Source organism: Prunus mume, linkage group LG1 (assembly GCF_029339155.1).
Source record: "Prunus mume cultivar Tortuosa linkage group LG1, ASM2933915v1, whole genome shotgun sequence".
Taxonomy (NCBI): Eukaryota; Viridiplantae; Streptophyta; class Magnoliopsida; order Rosales; family Rosaceae; genus Prunus; species Prunus mume.
In genome coordinates, this window is record NC_142698.1 from 29,985,830 (window position 1) to 30,000,289 (window position 14,460).

Below are 14,460 nucleotides of genomic sequence, written 5' to 3' on the forward strand. Positions count from 1 at the left end.
AGTTCTCATAGCAGTGGCAATGGAAGAGGAAGAAAACCAAGGTCGCCGCCGTGGTTCACAAGTCGGCCGTTGCCGGAATGTGAACAGACATAGGCATTCTCGGGGTAAGAATCTTTTGGAAGATTATTTTATCCCAACTGCTTTGTACTCTGATGTTGATTTTCAAAGGCGATTTAGAATGCAACCCCATTTGTTCAATAAAGTCATGCATGATATTTGCAATTATGATGCATACTTTGTTCAAAAGTGTGATGCTGCTGGGGTTTTGGGGCTTCTTCCCGAGCAAAAGCTTACATTTGTTATACGAATGTTGGCGTATGGAGCATCTGCTGATCAGGTGGATGAGGCTGCCCGAATGGGGAAGTCCACTACGTTGGAGGCTTTGGTAAGATTTTGTGATGCAGTTGAAAATCTGTACACTAGGGACTACTTTGCGTATACCTACTCCCAAGGACCTCCAACGGCTTCTACAAAAAGGCGAAGCTCGAGGATTTCTAGGAATGATTGGTAGCATTGACTGCATGCATTGGCAATGGAAGAACTGCCCAATTGCCTTGCAAGGTGATTACGGAAATAGAAAAGGCCAAAAAAGTATCATCCTAGAAGCCGTTGCTGGCTTCGACACATAGGTTTGGCATGTCTTCTTCGAAGTTGCCAGAGCCCAAAATGACCTCAACGTCCTGGGTCAATCTCCGGTTTTCAACGATGTTTTGAGAGGCCAAGGCCCCAATATTACCTATCAAGTTAACAATACAGTCTACCAGACGGGGTATTATCTAGCTGACGGTATCTACCCAAGGTGGACCACATTTGTCAAATCCGTTCTGAATCCTCGATCCCAGAAGCAAAAATTATTTGCTACCTATCAAGAGGGATTCATGAAAGATGTCGAAAGGTGTTTTGGCATCTCTCAAGCTCGGTGGTTGATTGTTCGAGGTGCGGCCCGTATGTTTGATGAGGAGATCCTCCGAAGCATTATGATGACTTGCATCATCCTTCATAATATGATTGTGGATGATGAGTATGATTATGATGCTGGAGAAGTCTACGAACCGGATCCAATGAACACGGCCTTGACCCGGATTTATGAAAGGCCCATGGGGCCAAGTGGAGAACCGTTTGAGCCGGAACCGTTGGTGAGGGACTATCGTTTCATGACCCGAATGATAGATCGATATACAGAGATGCAATCTTCGTATATTCATGAAAGGCGTCAACTTGACTTGATGGAGCATCTATGGCGGTGAGAGGGAATGATGGAGTATAGATGCTTTGGTTATGTTTTATTTACTTATGGTTTGATTGTGTTGTTTTTATTGCTTATGGTTTGGTTGTGTTGTTTTTTTATTTATTATTGTGCCTTGTTTGTAGTTTTTTTTTTAAATTTTGAACTATGTTTTGTTTGATATATGGAATATGTTGAATAAAATGGTATTTTATTGAATGCTTTGTTTATTAAATAAAGAAATCCAATACAAGTCATTAACAATTACTACTACTAAAATAAAACACATGAAGTACACCAACTTTAATACAAAACATGAAAAATAAAAATACATAAAAGGTATGCCAACTAATTTAATGGTTTTGATCATTTAACCAATCTCTGTTGTTAGGCCCATCATCTTGGAAAAGTCTTCTTCTCATAACATCCCTTCGTTCTAGCTTCCAATATTGTTTTGTTTCAGGGGACATATGGCTTGTATCAATCACCATAGTTTCCCGATCCGTCTTCTCTATATCTTTTTTGCGCAAATACTCCTTTTCTCGTGCACACTCGGCTTGAATTGCCACCTCCATATCTTGGCGTTTCTGCTCCATTTCAATTCTTATGGCGTTTTGCCTTGAAATTTCCTCCAAAAACTTTGAATTATGATTGCTTGAATTAGCCGCTTTCTTTGCCTTCGTAGCCTTTCGGCCAATAGGTCTCAGTTCCTTTTGGATGGGTGAGTCTTCACTCATAGGGGAATCGAGAGGTGAATCCAATGTCGTTGAATCACGGAGAGGCGTCTCGTTTATCACAACAGCGGGACCCGTGGGAATAATTATGAAGTGTTTACAATATTTCACCACCTCCCAACATTCATGATGGGTGAAACTTTTTTTGCCACCCCCGGTTGCACCGAACCACATCTGTGCTTGAATCAGCTATTTAACAAAAAAATGGAAATGTAAGAAATATTTAAAATATATTGGATATGCAAGTAACAAAAAAAAAATAATGGAAATGCAATTAACCTTACAAATAAATTGGAAGTGCAAGAAATATGAAGAAACAATTGGAAATGCAATAAATATTAACAACATATTGAAAATGCAAGAAATATGAAGAAACAATTGGAAATGCAAGAAATATTAACAAAATATTTAAAATGTAAGAAATATTAACAAAATATTAAAAATGCAATAAATATTAACAACATATATATATTAGGACATTAAACTTAATAAAACGAAAATTACAAAATACTTACCTCGTTAGTACGATTTTCTCCACTTCTATACAAGTTCATCGCTTTTGCCAATGCATCTCTCCATTTGGCCATCTCTTTGTTGAGAAGTTTCCACCTACTCGATAATGCCATTTCCGTATGAGGCGACTCCAGAATTTTTTCGCAAAATTCGGCATGAATTTTTTTCCACATATGGAAAAATTTCATCTCATTGCCTGTCACGGGACGATGACAAACTCGGAGCCAAGCCTCACACAAAGAAACATCTTCCATGGTGCTCCATGCCCCTCCGGTTTCGATAGAAGAAGCCATAAAAATAAGAAATAAAAATACAAGGTGAAAGAGATGAAAATGTTGAGTGAAGAGTGAATAAAATGTTGAGTAATAGTAGAAGTAGAATAAAATGTATGAGAATTTGTGTTGAAAGTGAAGGGTATTGATAGGTATTTATAGGAAAAAAATCAGATTTTAAAAGTATTTTTTAGTATTTTTTTAAAAAAATTTCAATTTTTTTCGTAATTTTATTGTTGGAAAAACGACCATTGGATGAAGGCTCAGTAGAACCAAATCGGAGCGCTGAGGCGTGACACGTGTCTTCCAGTGGCTTTGTAAATTCATATCCAGACTATCAAATTCATTGCAACAACAGCTAAGAGCCACTCCAGCGGTGAAGCCCAGCCCGAGGTTGGGGGAAAAAAAAATAGCCAGTTTGAACTTTTATTTCACCCAAAGCTGTCTTCAATCAGAAAAATATCAGAGGACTTGAACATTATCAAAATATGTTTTGAACTGATTGGAAGATAAGTGGTTTTCTAGGAGAATGCCACAGGCAAATTTTTTTTGTGCCGTTTAGGAGTTCGTTGCAATTTCAATCAGGGTTTAAAAGCATGTCCTCTATAATGGAGAGTTAAAATAATTCTTTAGATTTATGTAAATTTTAGAGACTCACTTATATATGTACTTTATTTTGTCAAGTTTTCAATGTAATTTTTTACGTTCTTCAAAATTTCTTACATTAGTTTGGTAAATTGCCAAAATCTAAGGGGAAATGATATGCAAGAGGCATGAAGCTTAGGTGGTTAACAATAATTAACTCTGCACTCGAAATACTGTGTTCAAATTCTCTTCCCATAATATCGCTTGTATAAAAAAAAAAAAAAACCAATATATATCTAAGGTAGTGGAGTTTGAAGATCATGCATGATATATTTAACTTAATTGATGCTATCTCCATCCAGTCACGCTCCGTCACGTGGAATCCTTATCACACGTGGCAAAATGTGATTAGTTGAGAATAACAAAACAATACTATCCCTGATATACAAGGGTAGCTGATTTTCCCACTCCCCATTTCTCCATCTACACCCCTTTTGCTTTTTAATACTTTTTAATCAATTTTTTTTTTTTGTTCTTTCACTTTCCTATTCTACTCTTACCTTACATTAATTTCTTTTTACTTCACTTTTATATTATTTCTTTTTCCTTAGACATGGTGGACAATTGAGTGCAAGGGCGGATCCATTACTAGGTTGGAGTGGGCTCCAGCCTAGGGGAAGATTTTTAAATATGAAATATAGTTAAGTTTATTCTTAATCCAATAAATATTAGCCCACTACACCAAATAAATATAATAAACCAATAATAGTCCAATTTAAGTAAAGTAAATTATAGCTTTATTTAAAATAAGCCCACTCCTAAAGCATAAACATCAATCCAAACCTATATAAATTTGATTAGAAGTAGAACTCACGCTAAGGCTCTACCAACTTGACCTATTCTAATCGTACTGATATTGGGTTACACCCACAGAGAGCAAACATCAAAAAAATTCTTCTAGCCACCCAAAATGCCATATTTGAACCTTGAGAGCCTAGAGGAAATAGCTCTCCTCCTCTAAAAAATTGTACCCACCTATCTTCAGTGGGTTCTTCAATCTTGGTAAGTTTTTTTCTTTTTTATATGTATTTAATTTCCAATTTTAATTGTTGTTGTTAAGTTTTATGATTTAGGGTCTCGGTGAATGTTTTAGGAGATTGTTGATATATGTTTTATTTTTGCAACTTGAATTATTAATTAGCATATATGATTTTTGGTGTCTGTTATTTCTTGTTAGGATATCATGTCACATGATGATAGACTGGCAAAGAGAGGAAAAACTATTTATTCATTCTTCAAAAAAAGTGGTAATGATAATAAGGACACCTTCTGCATCTAATGTTGACACTTCAATTCCTGAGAAACTTTCTGAACTCGGATCTCACGTAGTTCAACCTAAAGAATTTGATTTTGCTTCTTTAGAAAGAGTTTGATATTTGCTTCTTTAGTACTTTTTTGTGTTATATTTGCTTGTAATGTGATTTTGTTTGATTTATAAAATTTTATTTACATTATTGTTTCATGAGAAAAAAGGCTTATAATATATCTCCTCTAAAAAAAAAAAAATATTTAGCCTAGCCCTATAAAAATTCCTAGGTCCACCATTGTTTGAGTGGGATGACAAAGTTTAGTAATCCTTCTAATTCTCAAGATATATTATGCATGGTACGTTTAATTTCTTACTTAATATAACTTTATCAATTATTAGCCGTGTTTCTACTAAGATTTTTGCTTAATAGGCATTTTTCAGGTAGTAGTGGAACTTTAGGTTGTCAAAATAAGAATGGGAAAATTCTTGAGAGTTTATGTTTTGTTTTTGTTTATGGGTCAGTATTTGTGTTGGGTAATGGGCAATGACGGAGCCATCATGGGGTCTTGGAAGCCATGAAAATGGCTGTAGATGTAGTGGTGAGCTGTTGTTGCGACCCCTTCGAGGAGCCTACCACCTTGACCATCTCTGTATTTTATTGTCTTTTGCCTTAAAATTTGTTCCCTTTAAATATTTTTTATAAAAAAAAACTATGCTTGAAAGGTTTATTCCCGGGGCATGAGTTTTTGCAATAGGTGGATCATATAATTTTGCTTTAGACAAATATGTAGTGTTAATTATTTCTTAGTCGATTAAAGGAAAAAAAAAATACTGAAAATGGATTGCAAGTTGGAAATTAAGTATAAAGAAAAAAAAATATAAAATTGAAGTAAAAGGAAATTAATGTAGGGTAAGGGTAGAATAGGAAAGAGAAAGAAAAAAGAAAAAGGGTTGACTTTGGTAAAGACCAAAGGAGAGAGAAAATTTTTAAAAGAAGCAAAATGGACAAAATTGCCTTATTTATTTTTGAATTTCCTAAAGAATCCTTTACTTTTGCATATCTTTAGTTTGAAAGTTGAGAAGTTTTTATATCTTTTTTGAAAAAGTTTTGGCTTTTTCCAAAAGTGATTTTTTGTGTGTGGCTAAAACCTACTAAAAAAGAATCCTTGGCATTGGCCTTGGCCTTGGGTTGGAACAGCGCGTGTTACAAGTGCGCTTCATTGGCGCGGGTGGGCAACATCAATCTGTCACAGCAGAGCTGTCTTACATAAGCTCAAAAGGTGCATGTAGGAGGAGTTAATGGGATGAAGCAAAAGGTGCAGGTAAGGCAACACAGCCAAAGCAGGAGAAGGAAACCGCCAGTTTAGATTGTTGTGAAATATGATGGAGTTGAGTTGGCAATCATGAATACCATGCCATCCTCTCCACTAAAAACCCTATGAACCAACAAATCTCTCTCTCTCTCTGCAGTCTGCACTCATAAACAAGTTTATATGCAAACCAACACTCAAAACTCACTCTCAGTCAGACCAGAGTTTCTATAAAGCCAGAGCAGATTAGCCTTTGGTTTCTCAGACACTCCACTTCATCTCTATCTCTCTCTCTCTGGGAAGGAAGAAATGTCCGGGACAAGACTGGAGCAGCAGCTCAAGAGCTTCATCCACTCCTTGCGTGAGCAGGTGAGAACTCACTTCATCTTTAATTAATTTAATGCTTTTTTCTCCCTTTTTCTCAATATGCTTGTTTAATTTGGATTGTTTTTTAAATTTCTTTTAAGGGGCTCCTATTTGGATTTTGGTGAGCTTTTAGATGTTAATGGTCTCTCTCTCTCTCTCTCTCTCTCTCTCTCTCTCTCTCTCTCTCTATATATATATATATATATATTTTTTTTTTCATTTCTCAAAGAAGATGCATTTAGAAATAATGGGTTTATTTGGTTAAACTCTAGTGTGGACTTCATTCACTGCTAGCACAAAATGAACATGTTTTTGATTGATTGGCATGTAATGCTGATAAGGTTGAGTGTTCCAAATCTGTTTGTTTGATGGGAAAGGAATGTGATTAGTTTAGAGGGGAAAGATAAAACAAAGAAGAGCCAAGGAACAAATAAACTTGATCTTCTGTGCAACAAAATAAACAGAAAAAATGCTAATTTCTTATATATAGCTGATTTTAATTATGAAATTTTCAGATAATCTCTGTTTAGATGTCATATCTGTTTTTTTTTCTTCACAGACAAAGAATGATCACATAAATTACAGACTAACTAATCACCATGTTTCTGGCAGGGCATTTTGGACCACCGCTTTAATCAAATGAAAGAGTTAGAAAATGAAACTCCTGGTCTGGTTATGGAAGTGATTACCCTGGTCCTTCGCGATGGTGACACTGGCATAGAAGAACTCACAAGAAATCTGTAATTTTCTTCAGAGCTTTCAAGTAATTGGTTTTTTAGTATAATAATTAATTATTATTACATATATATTGACTGGTTTTGGAGAATTGGATTTTAGGAGAGAACGTGATATCAACTATCCTAAGGTGGCAGATCTTGCCCACAAGCTCAAGGGAATTGGCTCCAGGTAACATTGCCAATCACATTTAGGTTGCACACAACCCACTCAAAATATTTTATGATTGTTATGCCTGGTAAGGCCAAAATAATATCAAGGAACAAACAACCATTTCTAAGATTTTATTACCAAGATATTTTTCTGTATGACAAGAGATTCTGGTTACATATCCAGAAGAAATTCTTTAGATATTTTCTTTTGCGTAGACTTATAAGTATGGGTGTAGTATTTGTTGCATGGGTTTAAACATTTAGAAGATGTATTGTTGGTTAGGAAGTTTCCAAAATGGGTGTAAAAGTACATGGCATGTAGATCACATTTGTTAGCAATCATTAACTAAAGATGTCAGTGTCACGTGCGCTACACGTTTAAAACATTTGGAAGGTAGCGTTGACTAGGAAATTTTTCGATTTGGACGTAAATGAACATGGTATGGAGATCAACTTGTGAGCAATCATTAACTAAACAAAATCAACCGTAAGCAATAATTAGTTAAAAGATTCTCCATTTTTGGTTTTTTTATGAAGACATGTCCAAAAAAATTTGAGTAATAAGGTGCTAACGCGTGACAGATGATGGAGAAGTCAATGTCACGCCCATGCTAGCGCGTGACAGATGATGTTTCATTTGATTTACCCATGCTCATGTGTGGCATATGCAGATTCATATGATTCATCCAACTAAATGAAAAGCTTAGATCAGATTGTCACAACCTAGGCATTGCTCATCTCTTTCTACCCTGTCTGTAAATTGGGGGAAAAAGTGTGCAAACAGAGAAATAGGGTGGTTGCCACCACTCTGCTGTCTGATCCAGTACATTACTTCCATTCAATAACCAATTCCCTGTCATCATATGTTCTATCTGGAAAATCACTTGGATCCTAACCTGCCTGAATCTATGGTAGTACCTATCACATTGAATGTTGAAAGTGCTGGCTCATTGCCAACAGATAATTCTAGGGTTCTCATTACTAACCTCACAAATACTCTTAAATTCTATATCTTAGTGTCTTATAAGTTTATGATTTTGGGCCTTTGAGGACTTATTTTCCTTCAAGCTATAGTTGAATTCAAGTTTCGACTTTTGAGTCTCGAAATGTCTTTTATTGAGACTGCACATTTAGTCTGTTTCTAATCGGGGGTCAAAAAGCGTACACAAACTTTAATTAAACAGCAAAATTAACAAGAGAAAAATTGCTAGTCAAGTTTTAAATGTGACAGAGGAAAAGGAAAAGGCAAAGGCTGCTGGGGGTCTAGTTTATTTCCTGTTGTAGAAAATATTACTGCCATCTATAGATAATTTCTTTATTACAAATGCTCAGCTTTTTATGCATCTTGTATCTCTATGAGCTTCGAAGGATGCAAATATGCTTCTTTGTACACCCTTTTACACTGGTAAGGGAATAATGATCCATTTGCTGCATTTGGAATTACAGTGTTGGTGGTTGCCGGGTTTCTGCTGCTTGTGTTGAGCTCCGACAAGCAAGTAATGCGAAAAACAAACAAAGGTAATAATTTTTTCTCTCATCATCAAGCTTCTAACGATGGAATAACATGTGTCCACATCATACAGTCAGGTATATTTCATATATTTTATGGCACACATTATGCTATCAATATTGTGGAAAACATTTTAGTTTCACAATTCCACAACTATAAATTTCCAAATGATTTATTTTTCAGAATTATAGTTCTAGAGTAGTAGAATCTTTTAGGCCCTCATTGTCGGAGACAATTCTTTGACGAAAAATACTACATTCTCTTCGCAAAACTGATCATTATCTTGAATTTATTTGAGGGATGATCTAGGTAAGTGGTACATAATAAAAAAGGATGTGGATATTTATAAGAACTAACTATGCTAAAAAAAGTTGAACGTCATTCCTTGTTTACGGTAGGATGATTAGATTCAAATCTTAACTCTGGTCTACCATGTGCCAGGTTAAGAGTTCTTAATAACCCTACCTATATAGCCTTGCAATATATTTAGAATATAAGGTATTGAATATCATAGATCTAAAAGGCTACATGTATATAGTGTATCAGAGAAAATATTTTAGCCACTTCACTCAGACGTATAGAAATTATCTCATGGAATCTATCCTAGAGACCTCTTATCAACACTCTTTAACCAAATGCTATGCCTTTTAGGTGCCTTGCGGACTTTGACGCAGTCAAACGTGAATATCTTGTCTTGCGGGAAAGTTTGAATCACATTCTTCAGGTAAATGTTCTGGAACGAAAATACTATATTAGTGAACACTTTCTGTGGTGGTTCTTCTCGGTTGCAAATGTTCTAATATTCTTACTTCTCTTTCTGTTCTTTTTTTTTTAATAATAAAAACTTGGGAAATATACTGGAGTATAGATGGAACGCACAATCAATGCTGAAGAGCCCAAAAGGCGACATGAGTAAAGAGCTGGTTCGTTCAGCCTTCTAGGAACTCTGTCTCCAGAAGATCAGATGGCTCTTTATATTGGCTATGTAATAAGTTTATTGCAGCTGAGCTTAGTATCTTTTATAGGCATTGCATTTGGTATTCCAATAAGTTCACTAGTACTGTTAAGTGAACATAGTGTCTTGTTATCTCTGAGACTGCTTTTGTCTGTCTAATGTTTCGAAATCAAGTTTGGACTTAATTTGGTGTTGTCTTTAACGTATGCTATCTTATGAACAAATTAGACTGCTACTGGATAAAATGCTTCTGGGACAACTTTTGGTTCTAGACAGAATAATAATGAGACGTCATATAGTTATGAAAACATAAGAAAAGTCACGAAACAGAAATCCTACAGGGACGACGGTTGTGCGGAGAAGGAGATATTCGGGTCTTGATTGCAAGTCTCTTCAAGTCACGGCCTTTTGGGTTTGTGGGGGGGCGGGGGGCGCCGCAAACACAAATAAAACAAACATACTAACCCAGCCCTTTTTTTTTGAAAACCTTAGCCCCAAAGCCATGCATAACGCGTGCCTGATTTAAAAACCTGTTTGATCTCAAAAACTCTTTTATACAAATAAATGCACGCACACCCATAGTTATGTACCAGAAGAAAACAATCCAACGATGGGATTGTTTTACTAGACCACATGGCAGGATCCTCAATGCACATATGGCTAGGGAATGAGCAGTCCAACTGGGGAACCATTGCTCCCCAGACACGCACAGTAATCCTCAATACATGTGGGGTTGAAATATGTCATACGCGCGCTGACAACCTGTCAAAGCCTTCGGTACACCTAAATAGGGGTGCTCGGTTCCCAACACGCCTTAGAAGAGTTACCGCGTGTCAAAAATAAATAACTATAGCAACCGTAATAGGGGAGGTACACAATATGGTAAGCATATACAACAATCAAACCACCAATAATATATATATATATATATACACACACACATCGCATGCACAATTCATTTTTACTTCAGATAGTGCCACAAGATCTCTTATAATTTCTGCATGCAATATGTATCAATTTCCAATATTTACCATTTCCAAGTAAAAGAAATATACATTAATAAACCCCTTTTAATGCATGAAATTTATACTTTAAAAAAAATGCTTATTTAAAACAAAGTCCACTTGCAGAAAATCCAAGCTAGTATGACCCGGTGGGGTCCCGCTTTGGCTAGCAGGAGTTTGAGTGCTAGTTTGGCATTGCTTATTTGGGGTGATAAGTGATTTTTAAAATTTTTTGGGAAGCCCAGCCCGTTTGGTAAACTATGAGAAAATCACTTATTGTTAAAAATTGCTGTGAGAGAAAGTTATAAGGGAAAACAACTAATGATGTGCTTTCATTTTCTGATTATCCAGGAATCAGTTTCGAAGAGGCTATGTGTTAATGATTATGCGGCAATCATTTTCTGATTATGCGGGAATTAGTACCAATAACACTTTTAACACAAAGTTTACCAAACGCCAAACTACTTTCTCTCACAGCAAATCTGACAGAATTATTTTCACAGCACAGCAATGTCAAACTGGCCCTGAATACCTATTGAAGAAACATCGAGATATGTTAACAATTGTATTTCAAACCCGAACTTTAAATTAGAAAGAAAATCCTAATTCCTGGGATTTAAATGTGTAGTTTTTTGTTAAGACGGTTTCGCTTGGTTTGTGGTCGACAGTTTGGTCAACTTTTCCTTTTTGGTCAATCCGGGCCCATGGGGCCTAGGATCTCTGATTTCCAAACCGAAAGTTCTCAAAGGTCCAACTCAAAACAAATAACCAGTCCCAAGGATTTGGTCTTGATCGAGCTATCAGATTACTCTCGATCGCACAATCAGACTACTTTCGATCGCACAATCGGATGGTTATTGGTTACCCAACCTTAAACTCCTTGAATCAAAGTATTTGGGACTCCGATTCCGGATCCACGAATTCCTACTCGATCATAGAGATACGAGAAACAATATACTTGGAATTGGAGTCAATCCAATAGTCCGAACTTATCGAACCCAGATATCGCCTAATAGGCGTAACTCCGTTCGACCGTCAAATGATAACCAAAATTGAATCCGAGCATATTGTTGTGCTCAAGATGACAAGGGGATCAAAACAGAATACAATGGGCCACCACACCATGACCACACGCCGGTAGGGTGTGGGTGGCTTGAGAAAATTATATCGTCGGAAGTATCTCAAATCATCCAACAATATATATACCTATGTGATCAGGGAAACTAAAGGAGCAACTTTTATAACTGGGCCGACCTCCAATTTGGCCGGGAAGTGGTCGGAAAACATTGCCAAAGGCGGACAAAACCTATGTTTCTAATCGAACACTCACGGCTTCAAATTGATCCAAACCAACTATCAAAGCAGCTAGAACACGAAAAATGGATGAAGAAGCATGCCATACTCCTTGGATTCCGTTGTTGGAATCGTCAAAAATGGTTACGAAAAAGTCGCATTTTTTCCTCTCGCTCCACCGCTTCACAGCCGAAATCAGATATGGAAAATCAATGGGTTGTGTAGAGGAGGTGGAGAGGAGTATTTTGCAAGTTGTTGCGTCGAGTTTGGTGGCTGGACAACGCCGGAATAGCCATCGAAAGAGGCGATGTCGCGCTGGAGAGAGAGAGAAGAGAGAAGGCGGGAAGGAGAGAGAGAGAGAGTGTGCGTGAGGATGCGAGTGTGCCACCGCACTTTTGTTGATCATAATTTCTTTTTTAAAACTCCAATTTGGGCCCACTACGTGTCTACGGACTCGTGAGAGCGAGCTCTACATAATGAAGCAACTCAATTCCCAAAAATGCTTTCCAAATTAAAAATGATCAATTTACCCTCACCCTTAAGGGTAAAAATGTAATTTCACAATTAAATTTTTAATTGAATAATTATTTTAGATTGAGATTTTACATTCAGCATACATAAACTAAACACTGAAATTATTAAGAGTGCTGCTAAACGAACCCTAAAATTAACTGAGTACACCTTACTATAAAAGTATATATTGAATTACTGATTTACCCTAATATAAAATGACCAAAAAAGATATATGGAATTGTGAAACAAATATAATTTTAAGGGTAAACTACAGTAAACCCCCCAACCTATATGGTCATTCACGAGTCCATACCCAATTTTGGGGACATTTATGAGTACATACTCAATATCGTGGAAAACCTACAGATTGCCCCTTCCGTTAGCGAGTTCGTCAAGAAATCTGTTATCTGCCTACGTGGCATTTGTGGGACCCATTTTTAATTGACGTGGAGTTCCACGTGGAAAAAAAAAATTTCAAAAAATTTTTAAATCATTAAAATTATTTTAAAATTGATTATAAAAAAATTTTAAAAAAAACAAAAAACAACCCAGAAGAACCCACCACTCTCCCCCGTCGCAACCTTCCCTCAACACCCACCCATGGCAGCCCAACATAAACAAAAAAATCCATCTTCTCCGATATCCCCCTCCATTCTCAACCGTCATCCTTTCTTTCCTCCTACCACCTTCTTTAACCCAATCCAACCCACAATATGAATTCCGACTAAATCCCTCAGCCATCACCAACTCCACCCGAAAAAGCACTGCGCTTCCCATCCTCAACCGCTATCTTTTTCACCAAAGAGAAGCTTGAGGAAGAACCCAGATGCATCAGCTAAGAACCCAGATTGACCAACTCAAATTATGCAACATCCCGATTGAGTCTAGAGGTGCCTCCAGAAGATTCGAAGACAAATTTAGCTCTTCAAGCTTCTCTAATCTAGCTATTGAATCAGGAATTACCTGTTCAAAATTGATTTTTTTTCCTTAATTCAATATTAACAAGTTAATTAAATCAAATCAAACCAAATGAAAAGAAATCTAACCTGAAGTTCATTATTGGAAAGATCGAGCATAAGCAAATCGTGAATCAGGCCAAAGGCCTCGGGCAAGAACCTGCAACCGCCGACCAGAGAGGTTGACCTTGTCCACTCGATTCGGAGGCCTCTGAGAATCCCAACCACCTCTTCATGGACTTGGTCACTGGTGAAACCCTCCTCCTTCACCTTCTCATCTTCGACGACGACGCCGAGGGCGGGGCGGGGTGAGAGAATGAGCTCCTCTAGCTTCTTTGCCAAATTGGAATCGACGGCGAGCCTAGCCTTGGAAATGTGGACGGCCTCGTGGTCGGGCGGCGAGGGTTTTGAGAACGGAGCAGGACTGGGAGACGTCGGATATGGCATGAGGGAGGTGATGGGTTGGGTGGAACAAGAGAGGTGTTAAGGTGGGATAGGTAGCCTGAGTAAGCTTGGGTGGGTGGTGGGGGCTATGAGAGAGAGAGAGAGAGAGAGAGAGAGAGAGAGAGAGAGAATTTGGGTATGGTTTTTAATTTTTAATTTTTTAATTTTTAATTTTTTTAATTTATCAAAATTATTTTTAATTTATTATTTTTTCCACGTGGAAGTCCACATCAATTAAAAATGGGTCCCACAAATGCCACGTAGGCAGATAAATGATTTTCACGGACTCGCTAACGGAGGGGGCAATCTGTAGGTTTTCCGCGACATTTAGTATGTACTCATAAATGTCCCCAAAATCCGGTATGGACTCGTAAATGACCCTATAGATTGGGGGGTTTACTGTAGTTTATCCTAATTTTAATAAGTACACCCTACTAACCATATTCAACCTTAATTAAGAGATTGCTTGTCCTATTGTGTTTTTAACGAAAGAGGTGGCGATTGCAAGAACTTGGAATTGCAAAAAAAAGTGTCAACAGTTTTAGTAGAAGCATAAATCCATATGAAAAGTCAACGATTTATAA

The 14,460-nt window shown here is 37.0% G+C and overlaps 1 protein-coding gene across 1 annotated transcript; it reads left to right on the forward strand.

The window, feature by feature from the left end:
* The first annotated feature begins 5,924 nt into the window (after positions 1 to 5,924).
* LOC103326984 (histidine-containing phosphotransfer protein 2-like) lies at positions 5,925 to 9,841 on the forward strand. The gene is made up of 6 exons (XM_008229255.2): positions 5,925 to 6,317; positions 6,927 to 7,054; positions 7,152 to 7,220; positions 8,648 to 8,719; positions 9,363 to 9,435; positions 9,580 to 9,841. Exons 1-6 carry the CDS (start codon positions 6,258 to 6,260, stop codon positions 9,625 to 9,627), a joined length of 450 nt encoding a protein of 149 aa, XP_008227477.2. The 5' UTR covers positions 5,925 to 6,257; the 3' UTR covers positions 9,628 to 9,841.
* The last annotated feature ends 4,619 nt before the right edge of the window (positions 9,842 to 14,460 follow it).

What these genes read in the sequence shown, in the direction of transcription:
- LOC103326984 (XM_008229255.2), top strand. Translation starts at nt 6,258, where the DNA reads ATGTCCGGGACAAGACTGGAGCAGCAGCTCAAGAGCTTCATCCACTCC. An exon ending in CTCAAGGGAATTGGCTCCAG is followed by an intron (nt 7,221 to 8,647) that starts GTAACATTGCCA and finishes TTGGAATTACAG; the next exon opens with TGTTGGTGGTTGCCGGGTTT. An exon ending in GTTTGAATCACATTCTTCAG is followed by an intron (nt 9,436 to 9,579) that starts GTAAATGTTCTG and finishes ACTGGAGTATAG; the next exon opens with ATGGAACGCACAATCAATGC.